Below are 20,200 nucleotides of genomic sequence, written 5' to 3'. Positions count from 1 at the left end.
TCATGTGACATGAGAAGATGCATTCTGCCTCATTTTACTCTGAAACCCCTCATTTTATAGTTCATCTTGTTTTCACGCAAGTCAGTATTTTGTTTAAATAGCATGTCCATGTGCACACACAGAACACTTCACACAACCAGTTTCACTGAAAACAGGCTATACAGTCAACCAGACAAACTAAGAATTAGATTTCGAGCACCTCTAGAAGATGCAATGCTTCTCAGTTACACTTGGCTGCAGTACTGTGTGCTGCAAAGAGACAGCAGCCTTAACCTTTCCATTCCTTATGCCACTTTCAAAATCTAATTGCTTCCTAGCAGCCCGGGCAGGCTAAGGTAGGGGGATCACTTGCTGCACAAACACTGGAAAAAACTATGACAAATGAACTGTGCCCTGGTAGAAACAGGCATGTTGTTAAATTCCTCAGACAGTCCTGATTTTACAGGTCTCACACAAGGAAGCGTACAGTAATTTTGCAAGGCATGTCAAGTCGTTACTGAGCCCAAGACTGCAATGGTGAAAAATCTGAATTTGCATTCTTATCCAATGCAAGTTTAGTGGAGCTTTGGTTTCATTTTCTTCCTATCACAGTTTTCTGTAATTATTGTATGCTAGCCCTCTAAATAGGCACATAGCTGCTATGTGATAAGTGCTCTATTACCAGAGTAATAAATAAGTACTACTACTGTGAGTAATAATACAAATGATAAATTGTGCTGCCTCAAGTTGACAGAGGCTGCTTTCTAGGAGGCTACTTGGACAGTCATGCACCACACTAGTTTTAACTAGGAGAAAAAGTGGATTTTAACACACGTTAAAACCCTAGTGTAGACAAGGCAAGGTGTAGTTTTAATATGTTTGCTGCTTAGAATTTACCTGCCCCAACTAACATGCATTAATACTACAACTTTTCTTGTCTGCACTAGGATTTTAACTCGTGTTAGCCAAACACACATTTTTTTCTAGTATACATATGACCTAATTGGCTTACAGTCTCTCACAGCTATACAGGGGCAAATCCCTCAAGAGGGAGACAGACTCTTCTGGTAAATCAGCAGAGGAAAAGTGATCAGGCCACAATCCTGCAAACACTTACATATTTGCTTAACTCTTCATATGTGAGTTGTCCCATTGAAATGGGACGACTCATGCAACGTTAAGTAGGTAACTGTTTGCTGGGCATAAGGCTGTAACAGACAGAAGGGTAAAAAAATCTTGGAACTGCAGATAAAGGACAAAATTTGGCTTTTAATACAGAGTAAAGCAAATGTGGATCATTCATCCAAAAACTAAGACTTTTAGTTAAAAGAGTAAAATAAAATTTAATGAGTTTTAAATCCTTTGCTCTTAAAGTTACTTGCAATGCAGGGAACAACAATAATTTTGGGATTGGGCAGTTTCAAACCACAAAAATAGCTAATAATAATAATGATTGGTAATTAGACATGCTAAGTAAAAAATATTTCCCACACACCAGATAGGATGTCCTTCACAGGAAAGCCTGTGTCTGACCAGATACAGGGACTGCAGCTGCGGTCCCTATATGCTGCCGTGAATGTCCTGGTTAGTACTGTCATGTTTAATTTTCCTTGGATCCTTGTTCTGAAAAGCACTGTCTTTGCCATTTTGCACTCATTTATTCTCAGTATTATGGGTGGCCATGAAAAAAGGTCAGTAACAGTATCTGGAAAGACCAAATCAGTAGAGTTCACAACGGCATCAGGTCGTGGTAGCAGATCTATGCCATTACAAATGTTTAGGCACAATGCAGTAATCTTTTCTGCCATCACTGAGTCCAGGCATCACAGACTCCACAAAAGAATCATTCTATCACTTTTCACATAACTTAACTAGATCAAGCAATAAGCAAAAACACTGCGTTCAGTGCTTGGCTATTGACAAGCAGGTAAATGAGAAATTCACTAGTAGCCAAGGAATGCACATCCTAACATGGATTATAGCTAGATTCATAGATTATTAGGGTTGGAAGGGACCTCAGGAGGTCATCTAGTCCAACCCCCTGCTCAAAGCAGGACCAATCTCCCATTTTTGCCCCAGATCCCTAAATGAACTCTCAACCCTGCATTTAGCAAGCCAATGCTCAAACCACTGAGCTATCCCTCCCCCTATCAAGGTACAGAGTGTTTAAACAAATTCAAGCAGAACCTTCATAGCTGTGTTAATTTAGCGTTATTGTGAGGTCAGATATACATAGTTTGTAGAGAAAGAAAGTCAGAACAAAAAGCGAAGGGTCACATTTAAATACAATATAGCAGTGGGAAGTCATTAGCACTTTTTAGTGCCAGGTGACACCACCAAAAGACAAAGTGACTCCAAGAGAAAAAGAGGAGGTCAATCCTGCTGGAACTTTTAGATCAAGACAGAGATTTCCAGCATATTTGCATATTCAGTGATATTTCCTGTGTATTCTCTGGAAGGTAGTGCATATCAACCAAAAGATCCAGGTGCCATAGTGATACCAATGGTATAAATCTCTGTTTGAAAACACCTCTGGTGAGCAGTGGTGTTACTTTTATTACCATTCAGTCACTGATATGGGGGCCACTAGAAATATTAGCTGTTGGGTTATTTCAAGCCCACACAACATCTGGTAGGGGTTCCTATTAAAAACACTGTGCGAAAACATGCAAAAACTCCCTTAATTCAAAATGTCATCTCTTTAGAATTTGGGGACTTCAATTTAACAACTATTTTAGAAGCTAGTTTCCTAAGCTGGAAAGCTAACAGACTACTAGATCTATTGCCTTATTCAGAATAATCTTCTGTTACATAACACCACTGGTACTAATTTGAATCATATAAGAACATACATAATGGCCAGTAGATGACAAATACCACCAATCCCAATTAGTTTGAGCAAGTAGTTTATAAATACTATTTTGACTGTTGGCTTTTATCTTTTTCTCCTTGGTTCACCATTGAGACTATTATTTCCCCATATATTTTATTTACTTATTCTTTTTATTTAGAACAGGTGCTTCTCTATTAACAGGCTCCCACCCTGAACTCTAGGAGTCCTTACAACAATTAAAATTGACAACCTCATAATATGCAGTATAAGAAAAAATGCACTGTCCATTCCACTATAGGTAAATAAACAGTTAACCCCCTTCACGACACCCCTAGCAATGAATGAAATGCTCCCTCTTACAAACCACCTTCCTCCAAATGCCTGGGAAAAGAAACAGGCCTTAAAGTATGACCAGAAAGTTAACAGATCCTGGATCTGAGAGATCAAGGAGGCAGCAAATTCCAGAGTCATGGAGCCTGCCAGCTCCTCCATGCCATGTAGAGCAAGGATGATTACAACTGCAGCAGTATGGCTCAGAAAGAGTAGTGGCATCTTGCATACCATGTACCAAAGCATTTCGGCCACAGTTCCCAGCCAATGGGAGTGAGGAGCCGGTTCTTGGGGTGGGGGCAATGTGCGGAGCCCTGTGGCGCCCCCACCTGGGAGCCAGACCTGCTGGCCGCTTCCGGGGTGCCGCGCAGTGCCAGGACAGGTCGGGACTAGCCTGCCTTAGCCCCTGCAGTACTGCTGACTGGACTTTTAATAGCTCGGTCGGCAGTGCCGACGGCAGCCAATGCTCCTTTTCAACCAGGTATTCTGGTCGAAAACCAGACTCCTGGCAACCCTAATACTTGTCCAAGTTATGACATGTAATTTTAAACACTCCAACACTTTGATTTGCAGAAGCATACCAAGTAGCACATATAACCATCTGATTTCCACCGGCCACTGCAGTCTGTACATGGTTATTAGAATCTGGCATGTGGAAAGAGCTGTTTGTTTAATAAAATGATTGAAAATGATTGAAAAATCAAACCTCTCAATCTGAGTTGAAATGGCTTAACCAGTACTGTATAACAGGACCAAACCATTAAGAAAATGTGCTAGCTGCCCCATTCCACTGGAGTATAGGAAGCTTTCTGTAATGGGTGTTGAAAATGTAATGGCTCTGTATGCACAACAGATTTACAACCAAACAATTTTCAATGCCAAAATATGAAAAAGCATTAAGACCACATCTTAGTGTACACCGGTCAATGTGAAATATACACAGATGCCAATGAACTTCTATCATTCTGTGCAAAGAGAATATTATATTTCAAAGAATAGGAAATTAAAATATTTTACACAGATGCACAAACAAGCACATAGACTCAGTCCTGTCAGAAAGCAAGCGCTGCTTTTAGAATAAAAATAAACTTATTTAACAGGGACAACTACTGCAGAAACCACAATTTCTACATGCAACCAAATTAAGCTCTGGAAATTGACATAACATTTATTTTTTCTAGGAATGTGGTAAAATAAATGAATGCAGATTGTATATTTTCGAAACAAACTTTCTCAACTAGCAATAACCTTGTATGTCCCATAAGAGCTCCCCGTCATGTGAATAGCTGCAGGACCGAAAAAAAGATACCATCATTTCCAGAGTTAGAAACTTCCTGAATGAAGGAAGCTATTGCTTAGAGAAAGCAAATTACAAATTAACTGTTGGTGAAGAAAAACAACCTTTAATTCTCATTTCATCCAGCACCTTCCCAAAACATACTGTAAACCAAACTGTCAACCATAAAAGTAAATTCTGAAGTGACAGTGTGCACAATAGACATACGCAAAGGGTAAATTAAGTACTTACAGCTGAAGATGCCTGGAGGTGGATGCTCTGTTACAAGTAGACAGTTCTCCTCATCGCTGTTATCCCCACAGTCGTTCTGTTGGTTACAAATCAGCGAACCAAGATACAAGCATTTACCACTGGTGCAGGTGAATTTGCACTCTGAAAAAGCACAACAAAAACTGTCATGTAATCAGTGCTTACTTTTCTCTTTCATTGTACAATGCTGCTATAATGGCAGATATTACAATTACTGAAACAAATTTAGTTTCAGGCAGAGGTAATACTAGTGGATGTGCCATTCTCATTCTTTTGCTGAATCACACAATATAGTGCTGGCTTAATAACTGTAAATAGTGAATAATGATCAGTTGTACCAGTTACATTTTATACCACCAGGTTTCAGACTTGCATGATGTAAAACAGTATCAACTTTTAAAGAGATAGAGTAGTCAATAATCTCCACGAGTCCTGTCCAGCCCTGTAAAGTTATTCCTTTACTCACCTTCCCAACTGCCAGTTTCCTAGCTAGTTATGATCAGGAATTCACTGTCTGCACTTTGAACTCCCAGATGCCCCTACTGCTTTGCAACGGTTACATATCATATTAGTTAGGTTCCAAAACGTCTTCAATTTACCATGAAGGTGTAGAGCAGGGGGTTCTAGATTCCTAAATTCTGTTTTACTACACAGAAATAGATTACTTCCCCTGAATGATGCAGGAATTCTGAGGAAAAATTAATATGTGATCATGTATTTAAAGACTGTGTCACAATGCATACACTTAAGAAGCCAGTCTTAATATTGGTTTAGCCTAATTTTTCAGTGCTTGCCCTTGTAACCTTAATGTTCTTTGCAACCTTAATGTTCTTTTGTAATGTTGTTTGTAACCTTAATGTTCATAGATAAATAGATAACGACATCAAAACCTATCCATCTATCTAGATCTATATATACATAGCTTCCAGTAATGCTACTGAGGGTTATGCCACTAAAGCCCCACTCATCAAATTAAGATTAGACCAGTTAGGACTAAATTCTACTCTCATGAAGTTGTATGCAATTCCCACTGAAATCCAGAACAGATGTACACACACTTCTAAGGACACAATTCAGTCAAGAGTCTACATGAAAGATCTCTATATATTCCATCCTCCTCAAAGACTTGCTCCTGCAAACTCTTGCTACCATCCACAAATATAGCACTAAAAAAATGGGAAAGATTGTGTTTGTAGTATGCCCGGAAAGTTAACACATATCAGCTCTGCAGACCACACAGGGGGAGTGAGTTACAAAATCAAGGACCTCTGACAGAGAACATCCTGCCAGCCAGCCTCCTCTCATTTATACTGAGGCAGTTCCTACTCAGGTGCCTCTGCTAATCTCAGCTGTGGAAGTGTGCCAAACGAAGAGAAAGATTTTCTCACTAATCAATGGGGTTTACCCAGGAGTCTGGCTACTCTCTACTTTTTCACCAGGTTCTTCTAACAATGGAAGATCTATGCCCGTCCAAGCTCTTCCTCACATCATCCATCCTACATGGATGATGTAGGGGATCACCTTTAGGGGCATTCAGTATCCATCCCTATTCTGGCTATGTCTTCCCATGGCTTTTGGCTTCAATCTTCACTAAAAGGTTAATTATGACCAGATACTCAATTAATATTGACAGCAAGGGGGGAGAAATGCAAGCCAAAACAGGGAAAGACCAGATTAGAGAATACTGAGATAAATTAGATGCGTTCAAGTCAGCAGGTCCTGATGAAATTCACCCTAGGATACTTAAGGAGCTAGCTGAAGCAATCTTGGAACTGTTAGCAAGTATCTGTGATCACTCCTGGAGAATAGGTGATGTTCCAGAAGGCTGGAGAAGGGAAAACATAGTACCTAACTTTAAAAAGGGAAACAAAGAGGACCCAGGAAATTATAGACCAGTCAGCCTAACTTCAATATCTGGAAAGATCCCGGAACAAAATGATGAAATAAGCCAGTTGTATGCACCAAGAAGACAATAGGGTTCTAAGGAATAGCCAGCATGGGTTTGTCAAGAACAAATCATGCCAGACCAGCCTTATTTCCTTCTTTGACAGTTTATTGACCTAGTGGATGGGGGGAAAGAAGTAGATGGGATACATTTTGATTTTAGTAAGGGTTTTGACAAAGTCCCAGATAACATTCTCAGAAGCAAACTAGGGAACTGTGGTCTAAATGAAATTACTATAACGTGTGTGCACAACCAGTTGAAAAATTGTACTCTGATTAGTTATCAATGGTTTACTGTCTAACTGGGAGGACATATGTAGTGGGGTCCCACAGCAGTCAGTCCTCGATCCAGTACTATTCAATATTTTCATTAATGACTTGGATAGTGGAGTGGAAGGTATATTTACAAAATCTAACGATGACACCAAGCTGGCGGGTGTGTGTGTGTGTGTGTGTGTGTGTGTGTGTGCGGGGGGGGGGGCAACACAAGATTAGAATTCAAAATGATGGAAATCAACAGAAATTAACAAGATTAAATTCAATAAAGACAAGTTATTGTCTGGGCAGAGGGATAGCTCAGTGGTTTGAGCATTGGCCTGCTAAACCCAGGGTTGGGAGCTCAATCCTTGAGGGGGCCATTTAGGGATCTGGGGCAAAAATTGGGGATTGGTCCTGCTTTGAGCAGGGGGTTGGACTAGATGACCTCCTGAGGTCCCTTCCAACCCTGATATTCTATGATTCTAAGTGCACAGTACCACATATAGGAAGGAAAAATCGCATGCACAACTACAAAATGAGGAATAACAGGCTAGGTAGTAGTACCGCTGAAAAGGAACCGAGACTGTTCTCGATCACAAACGGAATATGAGTAAACGATGTGATGCAGGTGCGAAAAAGGCTAATATCATTCTGGGATATACTGACAGGAGTGTCATATGTAAGACACAGGAGGTAATTGTCCCACTTTGTTTGGCACCAGTGAGGCCTCAGCCGGAGTACTGTGTCCAATTCTGGGTGCCACCCTTCAGGAAAGATGTGGATAGAATCATGGAAACATGGAATATCAGGGTTGGAAGGGACCTCAGGAGGTCATCTAGTCCAACCCCCTGCTCAAAGCAGGACCAATCCCCAACTAAATCATCCCAGCCAGGACTTTGTCAAGCCTGACCTTAAAAACTTCTAAGGAAGGAGATTCCACCAACTCCCTAGGTAACGCATTCCAGTGTTTCACCACCCTCCTACTGAAAAAGTTTTTCCTAATATCCAACCTAAGCCTCCCTCACTGCAACTTGAGACCATTACTCCTTGTTCTGTCATCAGCTACCACTGAGAACAGTCTAGATCCATCCTCTTTGGAACCCCCTTTCAGGTAGTTGAAAGCAGCTATCAAATCCCGCCTCATTCTTCTATTCCGCAGACTAAACAATCCCAGTTCCCTCAGCCTCTCCTCATAACTCATGTGTTCCAGTCTCCTAATCATTTTTGCTGCCCTCTGCTGGACTCTTTCCAATTTTTCCACATCCTTCTTGTAGTGTGGGGACCAAAACTGGACACACTACTCCAGATGAGGCCTCACCAATGTCGAATAGAGGGGAACGATCAGGTCCCTCGAGCTGCTGGCAATGCTCCTACTTATACATCACAAAATGCCATTGGCCTTCTTGGCAACAAGGGCACACTGTTGACTCATATCCAGCTTCTTGTCCACTGTAACCCCTAGGTCCTTTTCTGCCGAACTGCTGCCGAGCCATTCGGTCCCTAGTCTGTAGCGGTGCATGGGATTCTTCCGTCCTAAATGCAGGACTCTGCACTTGTCCTTGTTGAACCTCATCCGATTTCTTTTGGCCCAATCCTCTAATTTGTCTAGTGCCCTCTGTATCCTATCCCTACCCTCCAGCGTATCTACCTCTCCTTCCAGTTTAGTGTCCTCTGCAAACTTGCTGAGGGTGCAATCCACACCATCCTCCAGATCATTTATGAAGATATTGAACAAAACCGGCCTGAGGATTGACTCTTGGGGCACTCCACTTGATACCGGTTGCCAACTAGACATGGATCACTGATTGATCACCATTGATCACTACCCATTGAGCCCGACAATCTAGCCAACTTTCTATCTATCTTATAGTCCATTCATCCAGCCCATACTTCTTTAACTTGCTGACAAGAATACTGTGGGAGACCGTGTCAAAAGCTTTGCTAAAGTCAAGGAACAACACGTCCACTGCTTTCCCCTCATCCACAGAGCCAGTTATTTCGTCATAGAAGGCAATTAGATTAGTCAGGCATGACTTTCCCTTGGTGAATCCATGCTAACTGTTCTTGATCACTTTCCTCTCCTCTAAGTGCTTCAGAATTGATTCCTTGAGGACCTGCTCCATGATTTTTCCAGGGACTGAGGTGAGGCTGACTGGCCTGTAGTTCCCAGGATCCTCCTTCTTCCCTTTTTTAAAGATGGGCACCACATTAGCCTTTTTCCAGTCATCTGGGACCTCCCCGATCTCCATGAGTTTTCAAAGATAATGGCCAATGGCTCTGCAATCACATCTGCCAACTCCTTTAGCACTCTTGGATGCAGCACATCCGGCCCCATGGACTTGTGCTCGTCCAGCTTTTCTAAATAGTCCCAAACCACTACTTTATCCGCAGAGGGCTGGTCACCTCCTCCCCATGCTGTGCTGCCCAGTGCAGTAATCTGGGAGCTGACCTTGTTCGTGAAGACAGAGGCAAAAAAAGCATTGAGTACATTAGCTTTTTCCACATCCTCTGTCACTAGGTTGCCTCCCTCATTCAGTAAGGGGCCCACACTTTCTTTGAATTTCTTCTTGTTGCTAACATACCTGAAGAACCCCTTCTTGTTACTCTTAACATCTCTTGCTAGCTGCAACTCCAGGTGTGATTTGGCCTTCCTGATTTCACTCCTGCATGCCCAAGCAACATTTTTATATTCTTCCCTGGTCATTTGTCCAATCTTCCACTTCTTGTAAGCTTCTTTTCTGTGTTTAAGATCAGCAAAGATTTCACTGTTAAGCCTAGCTGGTCGCCTGCCATATTTACTATTCTTTCTACACATCGGGATGGTTTGTCCCTGTAACCTCAATAAGGATTCTTTAAAATACAGCCAGCTCTCCTGGACTCCTTTCCCCCTCATGTTATTCTCCCAGGGGATCCTGCCCATCAGTTCCCTGAGCGAGTCAAAGTCTGCTTTTCTGAAGTCCAGTGTCCGTATTCTGCTGCTCTCCTTTCTTCCCTGTGTCAGGATGCTGAACTCGACCACCTCATGGTCACTGCCTCCGAGGTTCCCATCCACTTTAGCTTCCCCTACTAATTCTTCTAAATCTACTAAACTTGGCTTATTTCTAAATTTTACTAAACTGAAGAGAATCTAGAGGATGGCAACAAAATGATAAAAGGTTTAGAAAACCTAACCTATGAGAAAAGGTTAAAAAAAAGCCGAGCATCATGGGCAGCGGGTAGATCCCCACTTCAGGGAGGCTAGCCCCTGGCTCCGCCCCTTATGCCCACCCCTCCCCACATGGCTGGAGCCCCGAGACGCCCTGCAGCCCCCGGCCCAAGCCCTGAGACCCCTGCGCCCCTCGTAGCCCAAGACCCCCTCCCCCTCCATGGTTGGAGCCCAGATACCCCCTGCACACACACCCACAGCCAGAGCCCCAAGACCTCCTTCCACCCCACAGCCTGAGACCCCCTGGACTCCATCCGTGGCTGAAGCCCTGAGAACCCTTGCAGCCCGAGACCCCCTCCCCCATGCAGCCAGAGGAGCCCCAGGCCAGCCAGAACCCTAACCCCCAACCTGCTCGGAGGAGCCCCAGGCTGGCTGGAGCCCCCGCAGCCACACCTCCCCTCCGCAGACCCCAAGCTGTGAAAATGCAAAAGCGCGTCTCTTCTTCTCTCTTCCGGAAGAAGAACCTGAGCTTTTGCTATGTCCCATGCAGGTTCCGGGGTGGCTGAGGAGGTAGTATGTGTTACTCAGGTAAATTAAACCCTGGGAAGTGTTATGAGCTTCAAAGGACTATTTTAAACACTGTGCCAAACAAGAAGGAAATTCTGGGACAAAGTTATGTGGGTTTCCAAGGAAACACCTGGAGGGAGGAAAATGCAAATTCCCACCGCCAGACCCAACCTTTTGAAGCTATGCCCTGAGGAGAGAACTTGTAACCACAGAAAAACTTTTAGTGGGGTTCAAAGGACTGAACACCTGCCAGAGACCTTGTTGGAGTTGGCGGTGATCTCTGGTAAGCTTATTAGCATGCATATACATTCTTTGATTATTTTTAATATATTTTCTCTGTAAGGCTTTCACCTAAAGAATAAATGTGCTTTCTTAGAAAGGGCTGTGTAATAATTAATAACTGCAGGGATTTATGGTGTTCATACCTCAGGAGAGAAAATGAAAGTGCAGACACTGGCCATTTAGGCTGCCTGGCTTGCTGGGGAACTCACAGTGTAGGCAGGGAACTGTGCAGCCTGAAAAAACCCCAGTCAGGAGGGAGAGAGACAAGGGTCTCTGCCCAAGAGAGGTGACAGCTGAGGAGCCGGGAGCCTAGAGTGGGTGCCCTCGAGATCACTTGGCTTATTTCTCAAACTGTATCAATCTATCCTTGAGCAGTGTTTGTGAATACTAAGGATGCACCACGATTCCTCATGTTAACAATGAAAATTCCATTGCCCTGAAGCCAAACAGAACCCAGACACTGTAAATGTTTAATAGTATTTTCTCCTTTAAGCTCTACACTTACTATTTCTGCCAGGTTATAATGTCCTATTATTTCACAGCAATAGCACTTACAAGATTTTCAACCACTGTACAAAACACATTTCAGGACTGTCTTCGGGCCTCCTTGGAATTGTTTTTCTTGTCCTTTCTGAAAAAGTAGAGAGCCATTCTGTTGTCTCAACAGTCATTTATTTTTCAGACATTTAAATGGCTATGAATACAATTCTTTCCTCCAATATCCACCACACGATTCTCATACTAAATGTTTAAATGTTTTGTTTTCAGGCAAAAGAGGAAAAATTACCAAGGAATGAAGCCCAATAGTAAATATTTAAATTTTAAAGTAAAAAAATACTTTTTTCTATTCATATGATTGCATTAGGCTTCCTCACTAGGCCAATTTCCATGGCAAATATTCTCTAGATTTATCTCACAGGAGATAGGAAGTATCTATTTCTAAACAAAGGTATAATTCAAAAGAATCAGTCTTTCAGAATTCTGGCAATATTCTTCTGGGGTATTCTGATTCCAGGCACTCTATGTAATCAAAAGGAAAGTAGCAGGACTGAAATGGAAGAGTCTCTTTAATATCAATTTAAGAAACTTGCAAAAGTATTTTATTTTAAGTGGATTTTTTCAGTACTCAAGGCTTCCCTGGGCTAAAATCTGGAATAGCCAAAATTCTGATTCTGCATAACTGTGAAGTGATCTGTGATCCCTCTCACTAATGATATGGGACCATAACCAACTACCAGTGAAGTCAAATGGAGTCTTTACATTGACCTCAATGCGGCTTGCATTCGACCCACTGTGAACAGACACAGCAGGAACAATAATCACATCCCTACAGAGCACTTCAAACAGCTCCAGAACATGGCATTTGCCCGTATGTCTGGTATGAAAGATAACAATGGTCAGAGCAAAGAAGGGGAAGTATGAATGGTGAGAAGAGAATGGTAAGAAGAGAATGGTAATAACTTTTCCTACTGAACTTTCTGCATAAATTTAAGTGGTTTTGGGGGCTATATTACATCAAGAGTACCGAACACTTCTTTTGGACATACTATAGCAAGCATACTGTATGGAAATGTTACTAAAGAAACTCACCAACTTACTTTGCACTTAGACAGATTTTTACATTTTATTTACATTGGCTCAAATCTTGAGGTCCTTACTTCAGTAAATCACTAGGCATTTTGCCTAAATAAGATCCTCACGATTTAGCTTTAATTTTATTTCACTCTTACTCCATAATATTTTGATTGCACAAATTGTGCAAGGAAATATTTTTCTCTTCCTGCCCTATTCCTATTGTTCAAGAGTAAAGAACAATTTGAGGGCTTGATTATCTTTTTTCCCCCCAATAAAGTACTTCTTATAAAGTCATAGCTAAACAGAACAATCTTTTGAAACTAAGAGTGTCATTATCTGCATATTTGCAAAGGCAATTAAAAGATCTGCTTCAATATTAACAATTTCTAGTTGCAGCAGTTTGCAACTCATTTCTATAACAAGTTCACCAATGTAGTACCATGCATAACTGTGACAACAGGGGAGAAAAGCTACTCTGGCAGATTGCAAGAGCAGAGAAGTACATTCAAAAGGGTTCAGATTCTGCAGATATTTTAACTGAAAAGTGCAACAGAAACTGTGGGGAAAATTCTATAAAAGCTAACATAAAAATGCAAATGAACAGCTTGCTAAGAGATACACCACTTCTGTGTGGTCAATATCAAACACAACATTGCTGGAGGTTAGCATATCTGGACTGCTACTTTGGGCTTACACTTTTAATGTCTTCATACTGAAATTTAATGAGACTTTTTACACCTCCCCCCAAGATAAAAAAGTCAAGCATGATTGCAGTTCAAATCAATTAAAGCCAATCATTAATTTGCTTTACATTAACTGCCACCATATGTGGCATTTCAGCAAGGATTACAAACAGTAAATAAACTAGTACACATTAATACGTAGTACTTCTTTCAAGTTTTCAAAGTGTGTTATATAAACTAACCAATTAATGCATTACCAGAGATTGGCATGTGGATGATGCCAGGTCAGCCTAAGTAAGAATTCAGGGTTTGTATTTTTATCCCATCCCTGGCACATCCAAATTCACCTCCGATGCCTAAACTAAAAATGCTGACAAATCCACAGGAACAGCTAGCTATTGTTGTGAGATTTATGCTTACATCCTCCTTCCCCCAGCCACTCAACATTGCTGTCTTCTGAAAAGCTGGTCGGGATGCCACGCTCTTCCTGAATTCTTCAAGGGGACACTGGCTAGCCTTTCCCTCATCTCCACCACGGCCCCTTTGTGTGGGTTGCCAAGTCAGACCACTGATCCCTCTCCAAAAGGGGTTTTCTATTAGCTACATAAGGATAATGTGAAACAGCACAGTCAATGCCCTAAAACGACTATCCCTCACAGGAAATTATAGATGCCAGAAGACCTTGCTTGAATGTATAATATCGTTTTCCAAAGTTGTTATAGTTTGCTATGTCCTCTTTTAAGGGAAACCAGGAGAGGGAAAGGGGGGGATCATCGATACACATGTACACACATATCTACATAGACTTCATACACAGTAGTCATAGTGAAAGTTAACCCAATAAACATGGATATGTAAGACAGAGCCTATATAAATAAATAATTTTATTAAATTAAATAAATATAATATAATATAAAATATAATATAATTAATATAATATTAAATAATTCAGCACAATGTAGCAAGACATTTCCAAATAGTCAACCTGTGTATTATTAGAAAACCTCCAACTTGCACACTAAAATTAAAAGCTGAAAATAATTTGTGTACCAAACACACATTTAAACAGTGTAATAAGTAGAAACAGGACAGAACATTTTATCTTAGAACAACATGGACCAAACTCAGCTCACTGCAGATAATATATTATGGAGCTTTGTAAGACTGAGTGTTAGTAAGTAAAAGAACAGAAAGCTGTATGGAGCCACTTGGAGTGACTTCAACTGACAGGGAAACTTGGGCCAATCCAGACTAGACAAATGTACCTAACAACACACCAGAGAATTCTTTTCAATGTGATGGCTTGCCTAGACAGAAGGAGGGGGGAAAGAGTTCTGATTCTAAACACAAGCCAGTATGATCATTCTTTTATAAATAACTTTCCAAGGCTACCAGATTTCCCCTCTTCATTTTCAAGTGGCAATTAGTGAAGCATCAGTAGGTTGGTCAGACAGGAATCTCTCTCTAGCTAAACCTGAAGCTAGCAAATGCTAGCAGCTGAAGATTAAAAGATTAGATCTTTCTGTAATGATGTCTAGTTATTTTTCCCTAGAACACAATTATAAAAAACATTAGCCAATATACTGTTAGTTAACATTTTCTTTTTGAACAAACATATTTGTTAATGACGGGACCTTATGTCTGATATAGAGGACAGATCACTGTTGTGTGAATTCCATATTTTTATGTATATGTATTTTATATATTTTACGTTTATTAAATTATGTATAAAATATGTGTATATAACATCTCCTTCTCACACTCAAGGCAGATGTGTGTGTGCGTGTGATAGACACATTGCACACACATACTCCACTAATTCAGCTCGGAGCTTGTGAACACTTAATAAAAAATTTAAAAATCATAAAATGCAAAAGGTAAGATTTCAGTAACAACAGCAGGGAAGAATTTGGCCCAGGAACTATAGCAATATCTATTCTGATTACAGAATGTTAAATTGTGAAATGCAAGTTCCGCTTTATTTACACCTGCTTAATTAATGCTTAATCTACACCTGCTGTATCTATTCAACCAGACAATCCCACCCTGGCATTACACTTAATGCTTTTAGACTTCTCTTGCACTTGACTTCACACACATAAGTAGCATTACTATTGTTTTGCCATCCCATTTACTGTAGGGCTGTATAATTTTTAATTATAGCTAAATGCTGTTTGTTTTTATAAATATAAATCCAATCACAGGCCAAAAAGGAGGAATGGGGGGGGGGAGTATGTAATTGGGGGGAAAAGATGGTATTTTAGACCAGTGTTATGATGCACGTCAGTTACAGCTCTTTATTTAACAGATCTGAAATGGTTATCTGCCCCTGAGGCATAATTCTATTCTATCCACTCAAATAAAAGAATACAATCGTATGCAAACTATGTTGGCCTAAAACTGCTATGGCAAAGTGTAGCAAAGTGATGAAATCTTAACACGGTAACTTGGACACAACTATATAAAGGCCTAACCCGAAGCCCACTGAAGTTAATAGCAGCTGTTGCAAAGAGGCAGTCAGCAGCGGGTGACCAGATATTCTGTAGGTGTAATGTAAGGGGCTTGGGGGTGATCTTGTTTCACTAGAATCAACCAGCCACTAGGACAGTCCCAGTAAACCAGGACACCTGCTCAATCTAGATCCAATTTCTCAAATAAGAACTCGCTTTTAAAGGAAACACCATTAAGAGATATTGAGTTCTTCCTATCTCTTCACATTTCTACACTGGAAGGTTTGAAAGAAAATCTATTCACAAGATTACCATCAACTGCTATATGGGTACCAGAGGCGGGGGAAGGGGAGGGGGGGAAGGAAGCGCACTTCACTAGAGATTAAAGAAATATAAACCACAAATACCAGACTCAATACAATAAACCCTGTTCCAACTCCGATAAACATCTGGCTGTGTATTATTTTTAATATTATAGATTGTAGCTTTATAATGGAAAGTAAATCATAAATAGAAGGCAGCATACACACCAAGGAACATGTTTATTTGGGAAAAAAGCTTTCGTTAATAAGAAATATGGCAAGCTGCCATCTAATAAGCAAAAGTCCATTGGTGCAGGCAAGGCAGGGATAAAAAGATCTTACAAAACAAAAAAGCACTTCCTAAAAAGGATGCCAAGCAGAATACTAACAAAAATCAGAAATAATCGGCTTATGTAGAACAAGTAGCAGAACTGTAAGTGATGAAGCTGTATTCCAGGGATCGGCAACCTTTGGCCCGTGGCCCACCAGGGCAAGCCCCAAGGCGGGCTGGGCCAGTTTGTTTACCTGCCGTTTCCGCAGATTCGGCTGATCGCGGCTCTCACTGGCAGCGGTTCGCCGCTCCAGGCCAATGGGCACTGTGGGAAGCGGCAGCCAGCACATCCCTTGGCCCATGCCACTTCCCACAGTCCCCATTGGCCTGGAGCGGTGAACCGCAGCCAGTGGGAGCTGCGATCGGCTGAACCTGCGGACGCGGCAGGTAAAGAAACCGGCCCGGCCCACCAGGGGGCTTACCCTGGTGGGCCGTGGGCCAAAGGTTGCCAACCCCTGCTGTACTCAAAGTTGATCACCCTAAGCAAATGTTATTATTTGTGTTTTGTTAGTATCCAGAGGCCCCAAGCAGTGTAGCACCCTCCCCACTCCCAGCGCTTTTATGGAACAATGTACAAACACAGCGTGAGAGACTGCATCTGCCTGGAGGACCTTACAATCTTAAAAAACTCATTTGAGGAAGGACATCAGACCAAAGAGAGTTTCGTTTGTACTTCAAATTCAACTGCTGCCTTTTCTCAGTTCTTACACTCCTTCCTCATTCAGTGATTACCTTTCAACCACCTTATTAAGGCATCCCACATAGCGGAATGTTTAACTTAAGAAGACCCATCGTGCTTTATTTAACTGTTTACTATTACTTCCATTAATCATAGAAGGAGACTAAACTTGTCTTAAGCTACAAAGCACCAGGCTAGCAGAACTCGGACACCCAGCTATGTTTGTCTTGACTAAAAGGTTGAAAAAAATTACACGAGAAACCTTTGGGATAATTGAAAATGGGGTGGCATAAGACAAGTTTTGTCCATAGAACCTGTTTTTATCTATGGCTGGCTAGGAGTCTGTGATCTTTGTTCTCTAATACAGACCTTACCATTGTTAACCATGAATGTCCCCTGCAGTTGCTTACCCATGAGGACTGCCCAGAAGGTTAAGCAAGTACAGAATGCCGCAATCACACCTCTTGAGTCCATCAGGACACTAGGGCCATGTTCACACTTAGCGGGGATTGACGCTGCTGCGATCGATGCAGCAGGGCTCAATTTAGTGGTCTAGTGAAGATCTGCTAAATCAACTGAAGAGCGCTCTCTGGTCAACTCCGGTACTCCACCAGAACGAAAGGAGTAAGGCAAGGTAACTGACCACCTCTTCCATGCAGTTGAGATTAGCAGTTTCCTTGCATGGACCTTTTCTAGACTGAAGAGCAGAGGGTTCTCATTGGAGGGCTCATCTCAAACTTGCCTTTCCTGACAATGCTCCAAAGCCTGAGCTTGGAGGCCATAAGGGCACCATATAAAGTTTACCTGATTAATCAGATTTGTCATGCTAAGGGGGAGGGCCCATTTCCAGGAAGATCAAACGAGGGAAATGTTATTGCTATCTTTATTGGTGACAAGATTTTTCTCCGTTTCATTTGTTGTTTACCATAAAGCAGCCAGATGCTACTGGGATGAATGCTGCAGAAATACTTGTAACAACACTGGGAGCACTCATTTCCCTATTAATGTCTAAAAACAATTATGTAATTTTGCCCCAAAGTCCACCTTGCTGACTCCTCTTTGGAAACAACATATTTAGAGTTAGCTGTGCTATTCTAGCATCATCCATGATACTAAAAAGTTACAGCTTTGTTTATTACATTGGACCCCCCTGCAACTCCCCTTAAAATCAATCTAAAACTCTCACATTCAAACTAGGGATGTAAATAGCGCGTAAAAAATGTAACACTGTAACCTATTACAATCTATCGGTTAAACAGTAAAACATTTAACTGGGGAACTCCGGGTGCAGGGTGGAGGGTGCTGCAGCTCTGCCACATTTTACACAGGGCTCCACCGTCACCCCGTGCCTGGGATCCCGGCTGCCGCCCCCACACCTGGGATATCAGTGCACACGGGGTTCTGGCTGCTGGCCCTGCGCAGTCGGGACTCCAGGCATGTGGGGCAGCAGCCAAATTTAATCGTTAACTGAAACCGATAGGCATCAAGTTTATTGGTTAACCAATTAAAATTTTACATCCCTAATTTAAAACCTACGTTCTACATAGCCTGCAACATTTCTGCTCAGCTCTTGAACCGAGATGCCAACTGGGGAATCCGCTTCCTATTGTGTTACTAGATGGTCAGAGACTCACACCAAAATTCTAGTGGACTCCTGCTGTAAGGTCAGTAAGGAGCACAATTTGTGAGAGTGCCTGGGAAACAATAAGGAGACAGGAAGTTCAAACCAAAGCTTTTAATAAAGTCACAGGTTAAGAATAGATAAATAGCTATATGTAGTTCAGATGAACTACATAACTCCACATTAGAGAGAGTAGGTGGGTTAGGTACTTTCATTTATTGGATCAAGTTCTGTTCGTGAGAGAGACAAGCTCTCACCAACAGGAGTTGGTCCGATAAAAGATATTACCAAACTCATCTTGTCTCTCTAATATCCTGGGACAGACACGGCTACAATAACACTGCATATAACATCACATTGTCACATTTCCTACTGCAAAGTAAGGATGTTGGCACACCAAGGCATACCTTATTTGTTCTGTTTCAGAGTAGCAGCCGTGTTAGTCTGTATTCGCAAAAAGAAAAGGAGGACTTGTGGCACCTTAGAAACTAACCAATTTATTTGAGCATAAGCTTTCGTGAGCTACAGCTCACTTCATTGGATGCATTCAGTGGAAAATACAGTGGGGAGATTTATATACACAGAGAACATGAAACAATGGGTGTTACCATCCACACTGTAATGAGAGTGATCAGGTAAGGTGAGCTATTATCAGCAGGAGAGTGGGGGGGGGGGAGGTGGAGAACCTTTTGTAGTGATAATCAAGGTGGGCCATTTCCAGCAGTTAACAAGAACGTCTGAGGAACAGTGTGTGGGGGGGAGATAAACATGGGGAAATAGTTTTACTTTGTGTAATGACTCATCCACTCCCAGTCTCTATTCAAGCCTAAGTTAATTGTATCCAGTTTGCAAATTAATTCCAATTCAGCAGTCTCTCGTTGGAGTCTGTTTTTGAAGTCTTTTTATTGTAATATTGCGACTTTTAGGTCAGAGATCGAGTGACCAGAGAGATTGAAGTGTTCTCCGACTGGTTTATGAATGTTATAATTCTTGACATCTGATTTGTGTCCATTTATTCTTTTACGTAGAGACTGTCCAGTTTGACCAATGTACATGGCAGAGGGGCATTGCTGGCACATGATAGCATATATCACATTGGTAGATGTGCAGGTGAACAAGCCTCTGATAGTGTGGCTGATGTGATTAGGCCCTATGATGGTGTCCCCTGAATAGATATGTGGACACAGTTGGCAACGGGCTTTGTTGCAAGGATAGGTTCCTGGGTTAGTGGTTCTGTGGTGTGGTTGCTGGTGAGTATTTGCTTCAGGTTGGGGGGCTGTCTGTAGGCAAGGACTGGCCTGTCTCCCAAGATTTGTGAAAGTGATGGGTCGTCCTTCAGGATAGGTTGTAGATCCTTGATGATGCGCTGGAGAGGTTTTAGTTGGGGGCTGAAGGTGACGGCTAGTGGCATTCTGTTATTTTCTTTGTTGGGCCTGTACTGTAGTAGGTGACTTCTGGGTACTCTTCTGGCTCTGTCAATCTGTTTCTTCACTTCAGCAGGTGGGTACAGTAGTTGTAAGAATGCTTGATATAGATCTTGTGTTTGTCTCTGTCTGAGGGGTTGGAGCAAATGCGGTTGTATCGTAGAGCTTGGCTGTAGACAGTGGATCGTGTGGTGTGGTCTGGGTGAAAGCTGGAGGAATGTAGGTAGGAATAGCGGTCAGCAGGTTTCCGG

The 20,200-nt window shown here is 41.9% G+C and overlaps 1 protein-coding gene across 7 annotated transcripts in view; it reads right to left on the bottom strand.

Annotated features, from left to right (window-relative positions):
* Positions 1 to 20,200, bottom strand: part of LDLRAD4 (low density lipoprotein receptor class A domain containing 4) — a 427,294-nt gene that overhangs the window by 190,425 nt on the left and 216,669 nt on the right. For 6 of the 7 annotated variants that reach the window (XM_073331676.2, XM_073331675.2, XM_073331677.2 and 3 more), the window contains one exon: positions 4,671 to 4,811. In XM_073331676.2, the coding sequence (XP_073187777.1) occupies positions 4,671 to 4,811 (141 nt within the window). Of the gene's footprint in view, positions 1 to 4,670; positions 4,812 to 9,472; positions 9,491 to 20,200 lie in introns of those variants that run through there. The other variant, XM_073331681.2, reaches the window with a different exon arrangement.

This window comes from Lepidochelys kempii, chromosome 2 (genome assembly GCF_965140285.1).
Source record: "Lepidochelys kempii isolate rLepKem1 chromosome 2, rLepKem1.hap1, whole genome shotgun sequence".
In the NCBI taxonomy this organism is placed as follows: Eukaryota; Metazoa; Chordata; order Testudines; family Cheloniidae; genus Lepidochelys; species Lepidochelys kempii.
Note: the sequence above shows the minus strand (reverse complement) of the source record. Positions and strands in the feature narration are given on the sequence as shown.